Raw genomic sequence first — 17,015 nt, 5'->3', positions numbered from 1 at the left:
AGCATTATCCTTTTATCTGCTAACAGCTGTGGATCTTGAGTTACATGTACACACATTCTCTTTCTGAAATGAAGACACTTCAAACCGGAGTACTGTGGAAGTTTCATGTCTGTAACTACTGAATGGTCAGGCTTGCTCAGGCTTATTAGAAAGTCATGGCCACCATTTGGTCCTGTTTACCAGGCACCTGTGCCTTGTCTAGTGTGGCTAGCAAACACCACCTAATGTTGTCTGCTAACCATCCTCAACTTGCTGAAGTGGCCCAAAAGGAATAGTCATTTGATTATTATCTCAGCTGAAAAAGTCAAGGTGGAGGAGCCTGACTGGAAGAGATTATACTAAATGAAAGTGTAGACATTCCCACTGAGGGGTAGGTTACTCTCTTCTGTTTCCTTATTACATTGAAATCAGTGTAAAAGGGCCATGTTGAAAAACCAAAACACAGTTAAGCAGGCAACAACAGTTCAACATGAAAAAAAATCATGTTTTTCATGTTGAAAAACAAAAACACAGTCAAACAGTTCAACAACACTTCTTCAACAACGAGAAGGATCGTCAGCGTAGATTTATATAAGACATTTTCTCATTCCATTCAATTACTCTTCAAAGCATTTCTCCTCTCTTATTTTCATTTTTTGTATCCCAGAAAGAAACAAATGATAGCATGTAATCTCATTCTTTTCAAATATACAGTCATCCCCGTATCCATGGGGGATTGATTCCAGGACCAAAATCCATGATGCTCAAGTTCCTGATATAAAATGGAGTAGCATCTGCATATAACCCTATACACATCCTCCCGAATATTTTAAATCATCTCTAGATTACCTAAAACACCTAATACAATGTAAATTTTACGTAAATAGTTGTAACACTGTATGTTTTAGGGATTAATGACAAGGGAAAAAGTCTGTGCATGTTCAGTACAGACACAATTTTTTTTCCAAATATTTTTGATCCCGGTTGGTTGAATCCATGGATGCGGAACTGTAGATATGGAGGGCTAACTGTATATATTTCTGCTATAGATTTTTTTTGGTTACTTATAGTGTAATAGCCATTCCAAATTAAAATAAACTATACATACAGAATTTTAAAATTAAGAACATACATGTTATAATTTATTTTTGAACTTGTTCTTGCAAGAAATTTCCCCCTATAAAAATAGCTCTCTTAATCTATGTTTTCCTGATTTTCCTTCAGTTGATGGGTATTGAAGTTGACACAAAATATGGAGGAACAGGAGCTTCATTTTTTTCCACTATCCTAGTGATAGAGGAATTAGCCAAAGTTGATGCATCCGTGGCTCTCTTTTGTGACATCCAGAACACAATAATTAACTCGCTGATTAGAGAACTTGGAACAGAAGAACAAAAGGCCACCTATTTGCCTAACCTGGTTACAGAAAAAGTGAGTTGAGACAAGTTGCTGAAATGGATCTTATCTTTTCAAAATTTACAGTATTTTTGGGAGAATCAAGTAGCTGCAGTATTGAATTTCCTGTCCAAGACCACAGTGCAGCACTACTAATTAATCAAGTAGTGCTCACTAAATTAATGGTCCTAGAAGAATACACTGTGCCTCTCACTTGCCACTCAGAAATTTAGAGAATAATCATCAATCGATAAAGTTATTTCTCTTTTGTCCCAATTATATTTTCAATACTTTTGTTAATGGTTCCATTTCTATTGAGATGTCTTTCTACTGTAATTATTAGAATCACTTTAAATAAACTTAAGTATGTGTTCTTAAGTCTTTAAATTTGTCTTGGACAAATAGTAGGGTATATTTTGGGAAATAATAATGTCAAAATACGATTACGATTTTGATAAGTACAGCCTTTTTAAAAAAGTAGCCAAATGTTTAATTTATAAATGTTCATTCTGCCATATATATTTGTTATACACAGGGTAAATATAGTTATTAATTTGGCATTTTATTTATCACCTGTGTAGGTAGGAAGTTTCTGCCTTTCAGAGGCTGGAGCAGGTAGTGACTCATTTGCTTTGAAGACTAGAGCTGATAAAAAGGGAAATTATTATGTAATCAACGGGTCAAAGATGTGGATTAGCAGTGCCCAGCAAGCCGGGCTCTTCCTTGTGATGGCAAACATAGACCCCAACCTTGTAAGTTTGAAAACTTTTTTTCTCATCATTTTTCTTTTTTTTTTTTTTTTCTTTTCCTCCTTCCATTTCCTTTTTAGGACTTAGTCTTAAATTCTTCCTTCTCAGTACTGAAAATGTTAGACTTGAACTGGCATCTTTTCAATTCCTTATTTATTAAATCTCCTAAAATAAATATTGTTGACACAATTATTAATTACATGGAAGACCATTTATTATCTTTTAATATGTTATATAAGAAGGTAATGTTTAGTTTTGTAGAATTTCAAATTTCCTATTTAATATCAAAGAATTTAAGTACCTATTAAATACATTTACTTTTAAGAATATTTTATTCCGTTGGAAAATAGAGCAAAATGGTAAATACATTTTATCTTTTGTCTTTTCACTAATGTAACATTTAATTGAATTAAATTGATAAAACTTTAAAATATTCATTAAAATTAAATTTAAAACATGAAATTCTCATGATCATGTAATGCCTTAGTGTAACAATAATATCCATGGTTTCTGAAAAAGTAAAAGAAATGGTAAAGTTGTTGATTTTGGATCAGTCTTGTTTCATAATGCACATGTTGCAGTTCTGAGTTCATGAGTATTTATTATTCAAGTCCGTTTTTACTTTTCTTTTTTACTTTGAACTCTTTAGAAACAAGGGATTTTATAAATCCAAGTGGTAATAGCATTTGAAAATTTTTTTTAGGGATATAAAGGAATTACCTGTTTCCTAGTAGATCGTGACACTGAAGGCCTTCATGTAGGGCAGTCAGAAAACAAATTGGGGATCAGAGCTTCTTCCACCTGCTCATTAACATTTGAAAATGTCAAGGTGGGTATCTTAGAATAATAAGTAAAAGACCGATGTGAAGTAAGCTTTGCCTGGAACCAAAGGGAAGGTGCAAGAGAGGTGTGAAAATACTAAGTAGCTGTAAGCATGCACAGGAGAGTATTTTGTGAAAGTCCTGAACAATGTTCTTCGGTTAAGTCATGAGTAAATGTACTTTTCACAAGAGTTTAGGCTAAGAGGGGAGAACTTTCTGCCCAGCAGCTGTTCTCGGGAGCAAATGCCGAGCGTTAATCCAATTTATATTTACAACTTACATACTGCTTGATACTGTGCGCCAACCACGGCTTCAGAGAAGGAAGCGTGGTGTCAGTGCACCAAAGGCCACAAGATGGGGGTGTTGCTCAGCGGGAGTGGAAAGCAACCAGGCAGCAACCCGCCTAGAGTTTTCTGCTAAAAACAAGGAAGATTGCCAGATGCTTATGCTTGTGCTTGGGAACGTTACATAGATAGGACAGGTGGTGTTGGGTTTTCTACAACTCACATTAGAGCTTGATCAGTTTCCACGTCGGGGGCAGAGAATGTCTTTACAGATGTGGTTTTGTTTGGTTGGTTGTTTGGTTTTTTGTCTTTTTTCGTGACCGGTAAGGGAATCGCAACCCTTGGCTTGGTGTCGCCCACACCACGCCGAGCCAGTGAGCGCACCGGCCATGCCTATATAGGATCCGAACCCGCGGCGGGAGTGTCGCTGCGCTCCCAGCGCTGCACTCTCCCGAGTGCGCCACGGGGCCGGCCCCCTACAGATGTGTTTTGAACCTCACCACTGGTCTCAATCGTCCTCCTCCTTCTCACTTTCCCTTTTCTTTCTCCATTCTCCATTCTCCACACTCTCTCTGCCAGCTGCTAATATTATAATGCTCAGCGTATTTTCTATTGTTCCTAGTCTTAATTTTTTTAAACTATGAAGAAACATTTTAGTCTGTTCTGTCTCCTTCTTCTTCCTCTCTCCCTTGTGCACACACACACGTGTACACGCACATGCACACACCCCCCTCAGTCTGTCTTTATGAGAATGAATAGTCTCAACACAGGAAAGGTTTACTACTCTTGCTTCCGCAAGTACTTGCATATTTTTTGTACTCCCTATGATGTTCTCACACTATAGCATACAGATAAGAATTGGGGGGGAAATTGTTATACATTTATGCTATTGACGGATTGTATGAGACTCCCTTTTCCTAGATTCATTCATTCATTCAACAGATTGTCTGAGGCTCTGAGGATGCAGTAGTGGACAGCATGGACTTGAGTTCTTTTCCTCAGAGAGCTGTAGGGGAAACAGTGTGGAGGGAGAGGTCAGCAGGCAATCTCATTGGAGTTTAATAAGTACTGTGATAGAGTCTACATGCATTTAAAAATATATAATCAAAATTAGTTATGTCAAATTAAATTGAGAAATAAGTGCGTATTGGTATTTTCAGGTTCCAGAAGCCAATATCTTGGGACACCTTGGACATGGTTATAAGTATGCCATCGGGAGTCTTAATAAAGGAAGAGTAGGAATTGCTGCACAGGTGAGTCAAGGTTTAGCTCTTCCAAGGTGTGAGTTAATTATAATGTAAAAAGACAAAAGTGTAGCAAGACCAATGAGTATTTGCAAGCTTGTGAGCACAAGATGGCACCCTTCCCTTAACATGAGGTGGAAGAATAGCTGCTGATTATTTCAAATTCTACCTTAGCCAATTTATAAGTAATGAGAGCCAAGCAATGGCTTAGTAGTAATAGTGTCTCTTCTTTGAGACCATTAAAGTATTACCCAATACCTGAACTGATAACTTCTAAAATCAATTTTTCAAAGCATGGAAGTCATTCTAAAAGAATTTTTTAAAATTAAGAATAAATAGTATTTATTCTACTGTGTACTAAGGATATTTAATTTATAGGTAATGAAAGATTAGTTGCTTAGTGTTTTGCAGGTGAAAGTTTGGCAGTTTTTTCCCTGACACATGAAATAAAATAGCCACAATTAAATAGACATGTGAGATGGGCAGGTTTTTTTGTTTTGCCAAGTTTGTTCTTTGTAATACATTTTTATATTAAGTGATATCAGTTATTTTCTAGATAAACAAAATGAATAAAGTGTTTGGTTTTATTATATAAATTATGTCATTTTTGTAGAGTATTTTTATGCAAAATTCAAGAACTTACAGCTTTTAGATTTTTAAGATGTTACATATGTATTAGCTATTGGAATAGTTAAACATTGGATTACTGTATTACATGAGACATTTTTCCTGCTGCTATTACTTTGCTGATTATTCATAGGTCAAAATTTAACCTGGTTTCTTACAAAAGTAGATAGTATATTATTAAAGAGTGTTGGTTTATCTGTTCTTAAAGTTTTTCTGTGATGTAACTTCATCAGATATGGCATTAAAAACTACAGTGCTGGATCTCATTGTTCCAGGACATATAAATAATACAGATGTTCTGGCAGTAAAGTACACAGCCTGGGCTTTAGTCTAATTATTTCAAGTTGTCTAATAACCTAATTAAAAGTTAAGGTCAGGTAGTTACTATGTCTCGGTGAATGCCTTTTAGAGGAAGAGGCACATATAACAAGTGAACTGAAGGCACCCGCCCTCGAAACCCTGCAATAGGAGAGAATTTAGTTTTTCAGTATTTGTAATGAAAACGTTTTACTGAGATGGAAAAGCCTATTTTGATTGACAACTGGTAATTTCAGTCTTGATGTCAATATAGGATATTATTTATATACTTTAAACAAGGTTATAGTTGTGTTATTTTATCTCATCACCGAAAGTGCAGTGAGTTTGCTGACTCACTTTAATCTGGGGTTTGGGGTGCTTTTAATTTTTAATATAATGTTCAGTTTTCCAGAGAGTTATAAAAATAAAAGGCTAAAAGAAAATGTGAATGAACACTAATGAAATATTGATAAATTTGAGGGCATTTCCCCACAAAGCTTTGACTATTGATTTTTTTTTTCTTTCCTAAAGCCTACATGGTTTGACATAATTAGATAGTGATTTCATGTTGAAATCTAGAAACCATTTCTAAGCTTGAATTGTTCAATAGATACGGAAGTTCGTTAGCAATGAGACAGTTCAGCCAAAATTGTCACCACATTCCTGATTTGTTCTTTGAGCATATAAATTAATGTTTTTACCAGATGCTCTCAGTCAGTTGTTTGCAACCCTAGCTGTGCATTAAGTCACCTAAGGATTTTTTTTTTTTTTTCGTGTCTGGCAACGGATCGCAACCCTCAGTGTCGCGCCTGTACCGGACTGGGACCGGCAACGGGATCGCAACCCTCGGTGCTGCGCCCGCACCTCGCTCAGCCAGTGAGCGGGAACTGGTCTGTATGTGGGATCCAAACCCTCGGCGGGAGCGCCGCTGTGCTCCCAAGCGGTGCACTGTAGCAGTGCGCCACCAGGCCGGCCCGCCTAAGGATTTTTTAAAATGCTGATGTTTAGGCCACACTCCCACACCCACACTCCCAAGATTGGATTCAGTTGTTAGGTCCAAGTATCAGTACATTTTTTATCAAGTTCCCCAAGTGATTCTGATGTGCAGCCGGGACTGAGAAATACTGCTGTCTTATGTTCTAATGCTCTTTCCACGGAAGCTCTTATTAACCCTAATTATATACAAAATAGACAGGAAGGTAGAATGTTAAGAAGTGACCTTCTACATTTGACTTCTAGAAGGACTGGAGGGAGCTCCTCTATAGTCTTTGAGGACAGTTCCGAGTAAAACTTCTGTGGCTCACCTTATGCCTGGAGAATCAAAGCTTAAAGGAGAAGATTCCTAAAAAGTAGCCTGGTTGTAGAACACAACCATGCCAGGAGATTTACCTCTATCCTAGAATTAAATGTACTCATATTCATACAAAATCACTGAAAGTTTTTTTCTAATTATTTGAAGTTCACTTCTACAAATGCAGTGGGTGACACATACCACACCTCACCAACTTAATCTCTCCAGTTCTTCTCCTACCCCAACTATTAAATTTACGTGTGAAAGGAATTTGCAACTTGGATAATTAAAAGCATAGACTTGTAACAAAATAAGAAATTCTGGTGTTTTTGTTTTTTTTTTAACAGATGCTGGGACTGGCCCAAGGATGTTTTGACTACACTATGTCATATATTAAAGAAAGAATGCAATTTGGCAAAAGAATATTTGATTTTCAGGTATATAATTATTAGGTGCTTTCTACTGTACCGGACTCTCTGGCTTCCTATTAATGAAGAGCTGTGTTGAAAAGCTGTGGAGGGAATCCCATCAAGGGGATTTTAATGGGAGAGGGATGGAGAGGAAGGTCTAGGTCTCAGGGACTACACTGTGAATGCCTTGATCTTTTCCGGGGACAGAACAGTAGTCCTTGAGGCCCACCTGTGGCGTGATTAGTGATACCTTGGTAAGCACTGAAGAGTTGTCTCCTCACTGCTTCATAAGTTCCAGGGTATGCAGTCTGGAGTCAGACTTCTTGGGTTCAAATCCTGGTTCTTCCACTTACTAGCTTTAGGCCTTGGGCAAGTTACCTCACCTCTCTAACCCTCAACTGCCTCACCTGTGAAATAAAGATAACACTACCTATTCTGTTTTAAATTAATTATAAGGTGTTTAGCACATTGCATGGGTATAACAAGTGTTCAGTGAATGGTAGCACTTGTTATGAGTCCCCTATTCAGACTAGAACCATGTGGTAATCCTCAGAGGACTACGCTTTGATCCACATCTTTCTAGAGTAGAAGATACAGTTTGCTGCAGTAAAAGGAAACGAGATGCTCTCAAAGAAGCATATTAGGAAATACTGCCTGGTCCAGTAATGAGATTTCTCAGAGCTCCAAAGGCAGTCCGAGAATTCACTGGTAGCCATGATATTCTTCCTGTCCGTGTTGAGGTCTTGCCAGAGTGGAGCAGCCTACAGTGGCAATTTACTCAGCCTGTTAGGCAACCTGAAGCATGTCACCTTTAATCCAGAATAACCTTTACATGGTTGCATAACCCCCTTTAAACAGCCTTAGGCTCTAAGCATAATTTCTTATACTACCAGCTCCGTTGTGCTGCATTGTATTCAGGTTTATAATAATCACTAGGAATCATATGAGCACCTCAAATTGCATTTGTGTAGAGATACTAGACTATGGACATGCGCAGTCAGTTCAAGACCCAGAAGGCCTGAGAGTGGCCAGTCTAGCCAGCGCCTACCATAGCCCATGCTGTCATCCTGATCTTAAACATGAGAAACTGAGGCACATGGAGGTTGAGTTCCCAAGGCCATACAGCTGGTATGGTGCCAAAATTACAGGTTTTTGTCTTGGCTCCTGGCGTGATTTTTATTTCATTATGCTAGAGTCCTTCCTCAGAGCCAGCTACCACATAGATTGCAATGAAAAGGACATAATGTAAAGACAGTTTTGAGGCTGGCTGGTTAGCTCAGTTGGTTAGAGCATGGTGCTGGAAAAAAAAAAAAAAAAAAAAAAAAAGTTTTGAGGGAGGCTTTTGATCTCCCTTGTACACAGGAAACAATGTTTCCACATACGTATATTGAAAGGTCAGGTGTACTAATAGATATAATCATAACATTTTTAGAGATGCTTAGTATAGGTAATTAAAAGAAAATGTAGAAATTTGATCTTAAAAAGCAACATTGTCAACTATGCGAAGCTTTGATTAAAGTTAGTTTGGTGTTTTCTACCTACCTTATCTTATTAGTGTGATTTGGTTTTTGCTTTGCATGCATTCATTCATATCTTTCTCACCTCTAGACTGTAAGGTCCTTGAGAATAAGGACCAGGCCTATTCATCCTCAGTCACTTTTCTGCCTCTCATGGTACCTAATTTAGTAATTAGAATAGACAACATGGAAGGCAACTGTAAATTAAATTGAACTGAATGTACAGATGCTCGTTGACTTAGGATGGGGTTGTGTCTTGATAAACCCATAGTAAGTTGAAAATGCATTGAAAATACACCTGACCTGCCAGACACCATAGCTGAACCTAGCCTACCTTAAATGTGCTCAGAATGCTTACATTAGCCTACAGTTGGGCAAATCATCCAATACAAAGTCTATTTTGAAATAAAATGTTGAATATCTCATGTAATTTGAGTAGTATACCGAACCATCATAAGTCAAACCATCATAAGTTGCTGACTGTCTGCACTTTGCAAAAATCATCAGAATCTCTGAATTTTACATAAAAAGCCCTAAAAAATTTCTAGAACAGTGATACTGGCATAGAAATAGACAAACTGATTGATGGAACAAAAGAGAAAGGCCATAAATAGACCCATGTATGGATGCAAATTTGGCATATGGTAGAGATGGCATTGCAGATCACTGAGTGGGAATATATTCTTTCCATGTGGAAAAAAATGAAACTGTATCCCTATCTCACACCATATACAGAAAATAGATTTCAGATGTAAAGACATCATGTAAAAAGCCAAACATGAAAAATTTTAGGAGAAAACATAGGAAAATATCTTTATGACCTCATGGTAGGAAAGGATTTTATAAACGAGACACAAAAAGGACTAACCATAAATATAAGATTGGTGATAAGATTGGTAAATTTCTCTTCCTCAAAAGATGCCATAAAGTGAAAAGACAAATTGTAAGGGAGAAGATATTTGCTCCACACATAAGTTTGTGAGAGTTCAATTTATTATTATACTTCGTAACCTATATGTATGTAACAATCTTTTTTTTTTTTTTGGTACTTTCCAATTTTAATATATATCAAATATTACAGAAGGAGAAGGAAAAGAATCTGTATGGTATTTGTGAGCAGTGCTGTTTTTCTCCAGTTTATCCCTCCTTTCTGTTTAGGAAAGGTCATTCCTGGAATTATTGAGTAATTGCCTTAATCAAGGTTCTCTGTCTTAATGTTCATCACATTATTATAATTATTTAATTATCTGTTCTCCCTGTTGAACTATATAAATCGTGAGAACAAGGAACTCTGACTGTAATGTTTAATGTGATGCCTCAGCACAACGCCTGGCATGCTGTAGGTGCTCAATAAATATCTGGGTGATTGGATAGGTTAGGCATGAGAAACATTTCAGTTTGTAATAAACATCTGTGCCTATCTTTCCAGGAAATTATTTGTAACTATGAATGTTAATATTCATGTTCTCACTCACTAAGTCACCCGTTTCTTTTATTGACAAACATTTAGTGTGCACCTAATCACCCTCTAAAATTTCAAAGTGGTAGTAATTTCTTTAGGGTGGGTTTTTTAAGCAGTTATTCTCATTTTCTACAACCTTAAAGGAACTGGTGCCCTGTTCATAGGTATTGCAGTGGAGTCCCATTAATAAAGTTACTAGGAGAAGGAAATTGGTGCTTCATTACTTTGCAGCTAACATCTTTTAATGCCTTGAGGCCATATGCAGAATCAGAGCTTTCTTAATTTAAGCAAATAATGTATTAAAAGTTTTGCTATACTAGGATTTACTTTAAGCTCAATTTTGATCAGAGTTGAAAATAATTATTAACAGTCAAGTTTTTAAACCTAACCGTATGATAATTTATTTAAATCTTGACAATCATAAAGAATTACATGCCCTTTGAAATTTTTCTAAGAAAAGAGGGTTTAGCAATACTAGTAGTGTCATATTTCCTTTTATATTGCACATTTTAAAGTATTTTTAAAAATTGAATTTCTTTGGGATATATTTTGAGACTGTCAGTATTGTGTATCCATGCAGGACTTTGAGAATGAGCTGTGTTTTTAGGCAAGATCAGGTGCATTAGGGTGGTAGGGCTGTAAATGAGCTGTGTTTTTAGAAATCACGTCTATCTAACTTGGGCCTGAACGTTACAGGGTCTCCAACACCAAGTGGCTCATGTGGCCACCCAGCTGGAAGCTACAAGATTACTAACATACAACGCTGCTAGGCTTGTAGAAGCTGGAAGGCCATTCATAAAAGAAGCATCTATGGCCAAATACTATGCATCAGAGGTAAAAAAAAAAAAGTAACTCAACCTTTTTTTTTTGCAGATATGTGCTTATTTACCTTTTCACTTAGGAATGTTGATTGATCTTTAGTTGTTATTCAAGTAAGATAACATGGAGTTTCCAGTTCCTACAATAGAAAAACAAAAAAGTAAAGCTGCCATAGGAAAATGCTTTAATTCTGTGAAGTCTCACTGTTTTCCTGAGTAGCCCAGTTCAGGTAGACCACCCACCACAAATCCAAGGGTGAGCCTCCTCTGAATGATGGCGTCATGCCCAGGGTTTCAAGTGGGAGCAAAGGGAATGCCGCGGAAGATGATGTGTTCATAATATGAGGAAATGAGATTAAAAACAGCAAGGAAAGATTGTCCATGTTTGTATTACTTTCTGTTCATACATATGCATTCTATACTTAACACATTAGGCTTGGGTTGGAGAACTTAACCAAGTCATTAGGCAGCTGTTTCCCGGCCTCGCCAGTATGTCTCACTCATTCCATGGCTTTAAATACTTATTTTACCTCTCTAGCCCCTAAACTTAATCTCCTGTCTCAGCCTCCCTTCCGAGTTCCAGACTAATCTATCCAACTTCTGCTTTACCCACCACCCAACACACCAGTCAGAAACCTGAGAGTCATCTCAACACCTCCTTTCCCTCATCCCCCCCAGCGAGTCCATCATCAGTTCCTATGTACAATCTACCCCCAGATGATCTGAATTTCTTTAGCTCTGTTCCTCTTCACTACCACCTATCTGGTGCAAGCTGCATCATATCTCAACCCGAGTACTGCAGTCACCTGACTGCTCTCTTGGTCCCTGTTTCTTCCTCCAGTCCCTTTACAAAGTGTACATGAGACCACATCACTCTCCAGCTTTAAACCTTCAGTGGCTTCTCATAACAAATGGAATATTTGTATTTGTTTACTATTACAGCTATAACAAATTCCCAAAAATTTAGTAGCCTAAAATAATACAATTTTATTATCTCTTACTTCTGGAGGTCAGAAATCTGAAATGGGTCCCAATGGGATAAAATTAAGTTGTCAGCAGGGTTGCCTTTCTGGAGTTTCCAGGGGAGAATCTGTTACCAGCTTCTAGGGGCTGCTTGCATTCCTTGACTCATAGCCCCTTCCTCCATCTTCCAAGTCAACAATATAAAATGTTCATATCTCTCTCTGACCTGCTTCCTATTTCCATGGTTACATCACCTTCAATGACTAACACTCCTGCCTCTTCTCTCTTTCCCTTATAAGGATGCTTGTGATTCCACTGGACCCACCCATCGCAAGGTCCTTAACTTAATCACATCTGCAAAGTCCCTAGGGCCATGTAAGGTAGCATGTTCACAGTTTCTAGGGATGAGGATGTGGACATCTTGGAGGGGGCATTACAGTATTCAAACTGCTCGCCATCCTGTAAGGCCATCCTGCCCTCCATTATCTTTTCACAGCTTGCTCTCACCCCAACCCGCTGGCCAGTCTCCCTGTGAAGCCTTTCCACAGGTTCTTCAGCTTGAAATGCCCCCTAACTCATCCTTTAGGTCTCAGATACGCTGTAATTTCCTCAGGTATTCCTAGCAAGCTCGTCTTTTGCCCCATGCGGTTTACCAGTTTCAGTGCTTGTTGGTTTAATGCTTGTCTCTAAATGACCACCAGGACCAACAGGGCAGTGACTACCCACCCCTACCACTGTATACCCAGGGACTGGCAGAGTGTGTGGTATAAAGAAGGCCCTTGATAAATATTTGCCGAATAAATTATATCTGTCAGCAAGCATGAGTGTGAACAATACTCTAATTTTCTTAAGAAAATAGGAATTTTGTGAATTAATAAGCTATTTTACTGAAATGGTATAGAGAATGGGACTACAGAGATAATGCTGCTTTATAGAATCACTTCAGCCCTTCCGATTGCCAATAACAGTGAATCCATGTGTTTATAATGCATAAATCATGTGGTTTCAGTGTGTGATTTGCTGCTGTTTTTTGTGGGGTAGATTGCAGGGCTGACAACTAGTAAATGTATTGAGTGGATGGGAGGAGTAGGCTACACCAAAGATTACCCTGTGGAGAAATACTTCCGAGATGCAAAGATCGGTGAGTAGATTTTTCACATTTTACTTTGTTTTGTTTCATTTGTCTTTGTAGGTTTTTGAGCGATTGTATTTGGTGATTTTACAATACTCTTACCTAGGCAAAGGCAGTTTTAATCTCCTCAGTCTATCCTGATTGGCCCTCTTCTCTTGTGGCTGACTTTTTTCTCTTCCTCTTCCTACAAAAAAAAAATGGATTTCTATGAGAGGTCTTTAAAAAGTTCATGGAAAGATGTGTATTATCTTTTCAATTCCATTTTTTCACGAACTTTTTGAAGTACCCTCATATATTTAAAAACATCAAATTGCCTTCGAAAATGCTTCAACAGGCCTTTTAGTAAAACCGCAACAAAATCTACTACCTTAATTTCTCTTTTACTAAAACTTTTAATATTTTTGGTTAGTATAGTCTAATACTGTTCTTTGAAATATTGTTCTAATTTCAGAAGCTAAGTGCCTAAATCTAGCCTGAGTGGTCCAGGGCTCTGCTACCAGATAGGAAAATAAACACAACAGCTTCAAAAACTGCCTGTTCCTTAATAACAGTCTGAGCTTATGCATTGGTAGTTTTAAAAACCAAAACCTTCAACTGTTTAATACTGATTCTGAACATCTATAAACCAAATGGAAAATTGTCATCTCTTGGACAAAATTACTTTGTTAAACAGTACCATATCCAGAGGACATTGATTGAATGATCTACCGTTAACAGTTTTGTAGCAAGTGCAGAGGTAATGTTGATAAAGCTATTTCTTGTATAGACTCTAAGCTAAGGGTCACTCCTGATTGTTCTTTTGCTGCCTTTTGTTTAAGGTACAATATATGAAGGTACTTCCAATATCCAGCTGAACACCATTGCAAAGCACATCGATGGGGAATACTGACTGACATCCATAGGAAGGGGACCCCTCCCTGGTGTCACTGGTATAAAATTTTCAACCACTGTGCCTCATTGGGAGAGTAAACCTCCATAGCATTGAAGTTTTGTTTTCTTTTTTTTTTTGACGGCTGACTGGTACGGGGATCCTAACCCTTGGTGTTATAATACCACACCCTAGCCAACTGAGCTAACCTGCCAGCCTAAAGTATTTTATTTAAGCCCTTATTCACAGACCTTGGGGAAAACCTTTTCTGTTTTATCTCCTCAGTCTGCTTAACTCGAGCACAGGAGATTGTTTTTTAAATTTGGGAAGAAATGCAACCAAATTTTCTCCAAAACTGCTTTTATAGCTCTATACATATTTATATTGTCATTCTAGTTTCAGAGTATACAGAAGTTTCACTTCATCAGCATTTCTATTACTTATAGAAATAGCTATTTTATATTCCTATTAAATCTTTATCCTGTGGCATCAGTCAGAGAAACATTTGTTATAGTGGGCAATTTTTATTTAATACTTTATGGATTCAATTCTAAGTTGCTAAATGAGGTAGAAACTAATAAAAATTTATTTAGAAAAATCTAAAAATTCTAGTTCTAAATATCTGAGAATGAGTGGAAAATAGGGGTATAACTTTGTAGGTCATATATTTGAAGAAAACATCATTTTATAAAGTAAAGCAATGCAATTTGTTACTATAATTGACCTGCATAAAAGTTAAGTTTTGTGATGGTTTCAGCAGGTTATTTTAAAAACAGGTCTCTGGGGACTGACCAGTTAGCTCAGTTGTTTAGAGAATTGCCTCACAATACCGAGGTCAAGGGTTCAGTTCCCTGTACCCAACTGCTGCCAAAAAAAAAAAAAAAAGCTAAAAATAAGTCTCTGCAGTAGTTTACAAGTATAAAATAATTTGGTATATGGTTTGTTCCCTGGTTTCAGCACAAAATAATAATAATTTGGTGTAGCAATCAGAAGATAATCAATATTGTCATATTCATTTTATCATGTACAATTTGCAATACTACAATTTATTTATGTATTTTAATTGAATACTGTTTCCTCAAACTTGGTTATTGGGCTTTATCCTGAAGAATAATTCTGAAATTGGGTTTTGGTTCAGTGATTCTCAAGAGAGATATCTTGCCCCATAAAGTAATGTATCGAGATCTCGTAAGGAGTAGGGGATAGAAATTGGCTACAGAGTTTGAAAAAGCATATTCAACATTAAAATAATTTTATATTTGGGAAGGCAAAATCTATTGTCTTATGATACGAATCATAGGCAGGCAGAACTCAACAAAAGAAATAGCTGGTGATGCCGTTTCTTCAGTACTAAGGGTTCTCACTCAGGAGGAGAGACCCTTCTGGGGTATAGATCCTGAGTCCCCTGAGGAGGCAGATGGATAGTGGAGAAGTGAGAGTTTTGTATTTCCTGAAAAAGGGGCATGGATTAGAGATGAAAAGTGTTTTGAGTATCATGCAGTTTCTTAAAATAATCATTACTATTAAATGGGAAGCATTTTAGCACTTTAATGAAATAATTATGTTTGTTAGGAAAACCTGACATTTTCAAAGTAATTTTGCTTTGCACATTTATGTTTATTGAGTTGGATTAATTTCTGCAATGCAAATTATAGTTAAATATTCAAAATTCTGTTAATATAATTGAGTTAGGAATTATATTAAAATATTAGGAAGAAATAACAAATTTAGGCCTTGGGTCCAAAGAGATAAAAGTCTACTTGACTTTCAAATAGGGAGATGATGAAAACCCACTCAATTCTGTCTTTCAGAACAAAAAGACAGTAATCTGATAAGAAAGGTAGGGGATGGATGAAATGCCCTAAAGGGGGGCTTGGACATCTTTAATTTCTGTGATTATGTGAAAAAGTGGCCTTTTCAGATAATGGAGTAGAAGCCCGCATTAGTAAGAAGAATCCCAACTTCTTCCTGTAGCATTATAAATACATGAAAGTACAATAAGCCTCATATTCAAATTAGCAGCATCAGCGAGCCTCCCAGATACATGTGGACCTTGAATTTATATTTAGTATTAATAAAGTTTTAATTCTGTGTATATATCTTGTGCACATTCCCAAAGAACAATTTAAATTAATTATATTATATATTATAGTTAATATATGTGTCTACCTTCTATTAGTGAATCATTGTGTTATTTTATTGTTTTACCAAAGAGGATGTTGTGAGTTTTCCCTGTAGTTCTCCCATTATAGCTTTTCTTCTCATAAGGACAGTATCTTTAAAACTATCTTGAGTTTGTGTTTGGTGGATCACAGCGTTCACCTCCTGAAGCCTGTTGTTATTGTTTGTTAATTTGAGGTTTGGTTTGTCTTAGGGCTCAGATTTGTGTGGGTGGAGCTGGACTTAACCCTGCTGTCAGGTTAGTATTGTTAGTGATTTCATTTTATAGCATGAAAATGGATTAGTGTCAAACATTTTTGAATCATGGAAAGTTAAACCTAGAAAGATGAGAGAAGCATCTACCCAACTATCATTTGAAAAGTGAAGGATTCACTTTAGTAACCTAGGTTCCTTGCCCAAGATCATCCATCCACAGACAAAGACAGGAATCCACACACAGTGGTTCCCAATTCAGTGTTCTCCTTATTAAACATTTTCTCATTTCAACAAATGTTGGATTTCATCCTTGTTATATTTTGTTGATTTATTTTAGTTTAACTGATAAAAAATTAATGTTTAAGAAGTATTATAATTGATAAGTGTCATCACTTACATGTGTTAATCACTTGCCAAAGACACTGGCGTATAGTGAGCTCTCCTAGGCTGTGTAGCTTGTATGTGAAATGTGAAGATTATTGTGTGTGATCATTTGGTTTCACTGATATGATGTATTTTAATAAATGTACTAGTTATATCCTTGCTGATGTATCTTTGCTGATCTTTCATGAAGTCAAAGTTTTGTTTTAATGGTATGTTTCAGACTATATTCAGTGTTACAAAATCAGTATTTATGGAGAATGAAAAAATAAAGCACTAAATTAACTGGAGATTTTTGCCATCCTGAGAAAGCAAAATTGTTTGTTGCACATACCGATGAAATAAACTAATGTAATCTTCCTGCCAGATACATACAACAACTTTGTTTTCAAGCCAGTAGC

At 36.8% G+C, this 17,015-nt stretch overlaps 1 protein-coding gene across 2 annotated transcripts in view; it reads left to right on the top strand.

Annotated features, from left to right (window-relative positions):
- ACADSB (acyl-CoA dehydrogenase, short/branched chain) overlaps positions 1 to 16,776 on the top strand; it is a 42,267-nt gene extending 25,491 nt beyond the window's left edge. The window contains exons 4-12 of one of the 2 annotated variants that reach the window (XM_008579536.1): positions 1,204 to 1,410; positions 1,956 to 2,126; positions 2,827 to 2,952; positions 4,389 to 4,481; positions 7,035 to 7,124; positions 10,773 to 10,910; positions 12,899 to 12,998; positions 13,808 to 13,918; positions 16,232 to 16,776. In XM_008579536.1, coding sequence (XP_008577758.1) covers positions 1,204 to 1,410; positions 1,956 to 2,126; positions 2,827 to 2,952; positions 4,389 to 4,481; positions 7,035 to 7,124; positions 10,773 to 10,910; positions 12,899 to 12,998; positions 13,808 to 13,878 — 996 coding nt within the window. In that variant the 3' untranslated portion in view covers positions 13,879 to 13,918; positions 16,232 to 16,776. Of the gene's footprint in view, positions 1 to 1,203; positions 1,411 to 1,955; positions 2,127 to 2,826; positions 2,953 to 4,388; positions 4,482 to 7,034; positions 7,125 to 10,772; positions 10,911 to 12,898; positions 12,999 to 13,807; positions 13,919 to 16,215 lie in introns of both variants that reach the window. The other variant, XM_008579535.1, reaches the window with a different exon arrangement.
- Positions 16,777 to 17,015: the final 239 nt, after the last annotated feature.

The sequence above is a fragment of the Galeopterus variegatus genome, unplaced genomic scaffold (genome assembly GCF_000696425.1).
Source record: "Galeopterus variegatus unplaced genomic scaffold, G_variegatus-3.0.2 Scaffold1906, whole genome shotgun sequence".
Classification (NCBI taxonomy): domain Eukaryota; kingdom Metazoa; phylum Chordata; class Mammalia; order Dermoptera; family Cynocephalidae; genus Galeopterus; species Galeopterus variegatus.
Note: the sequence above shows the minus strand (reverse complement) of the source record. Positions and strands in the feature narration are given on the sequence as shown.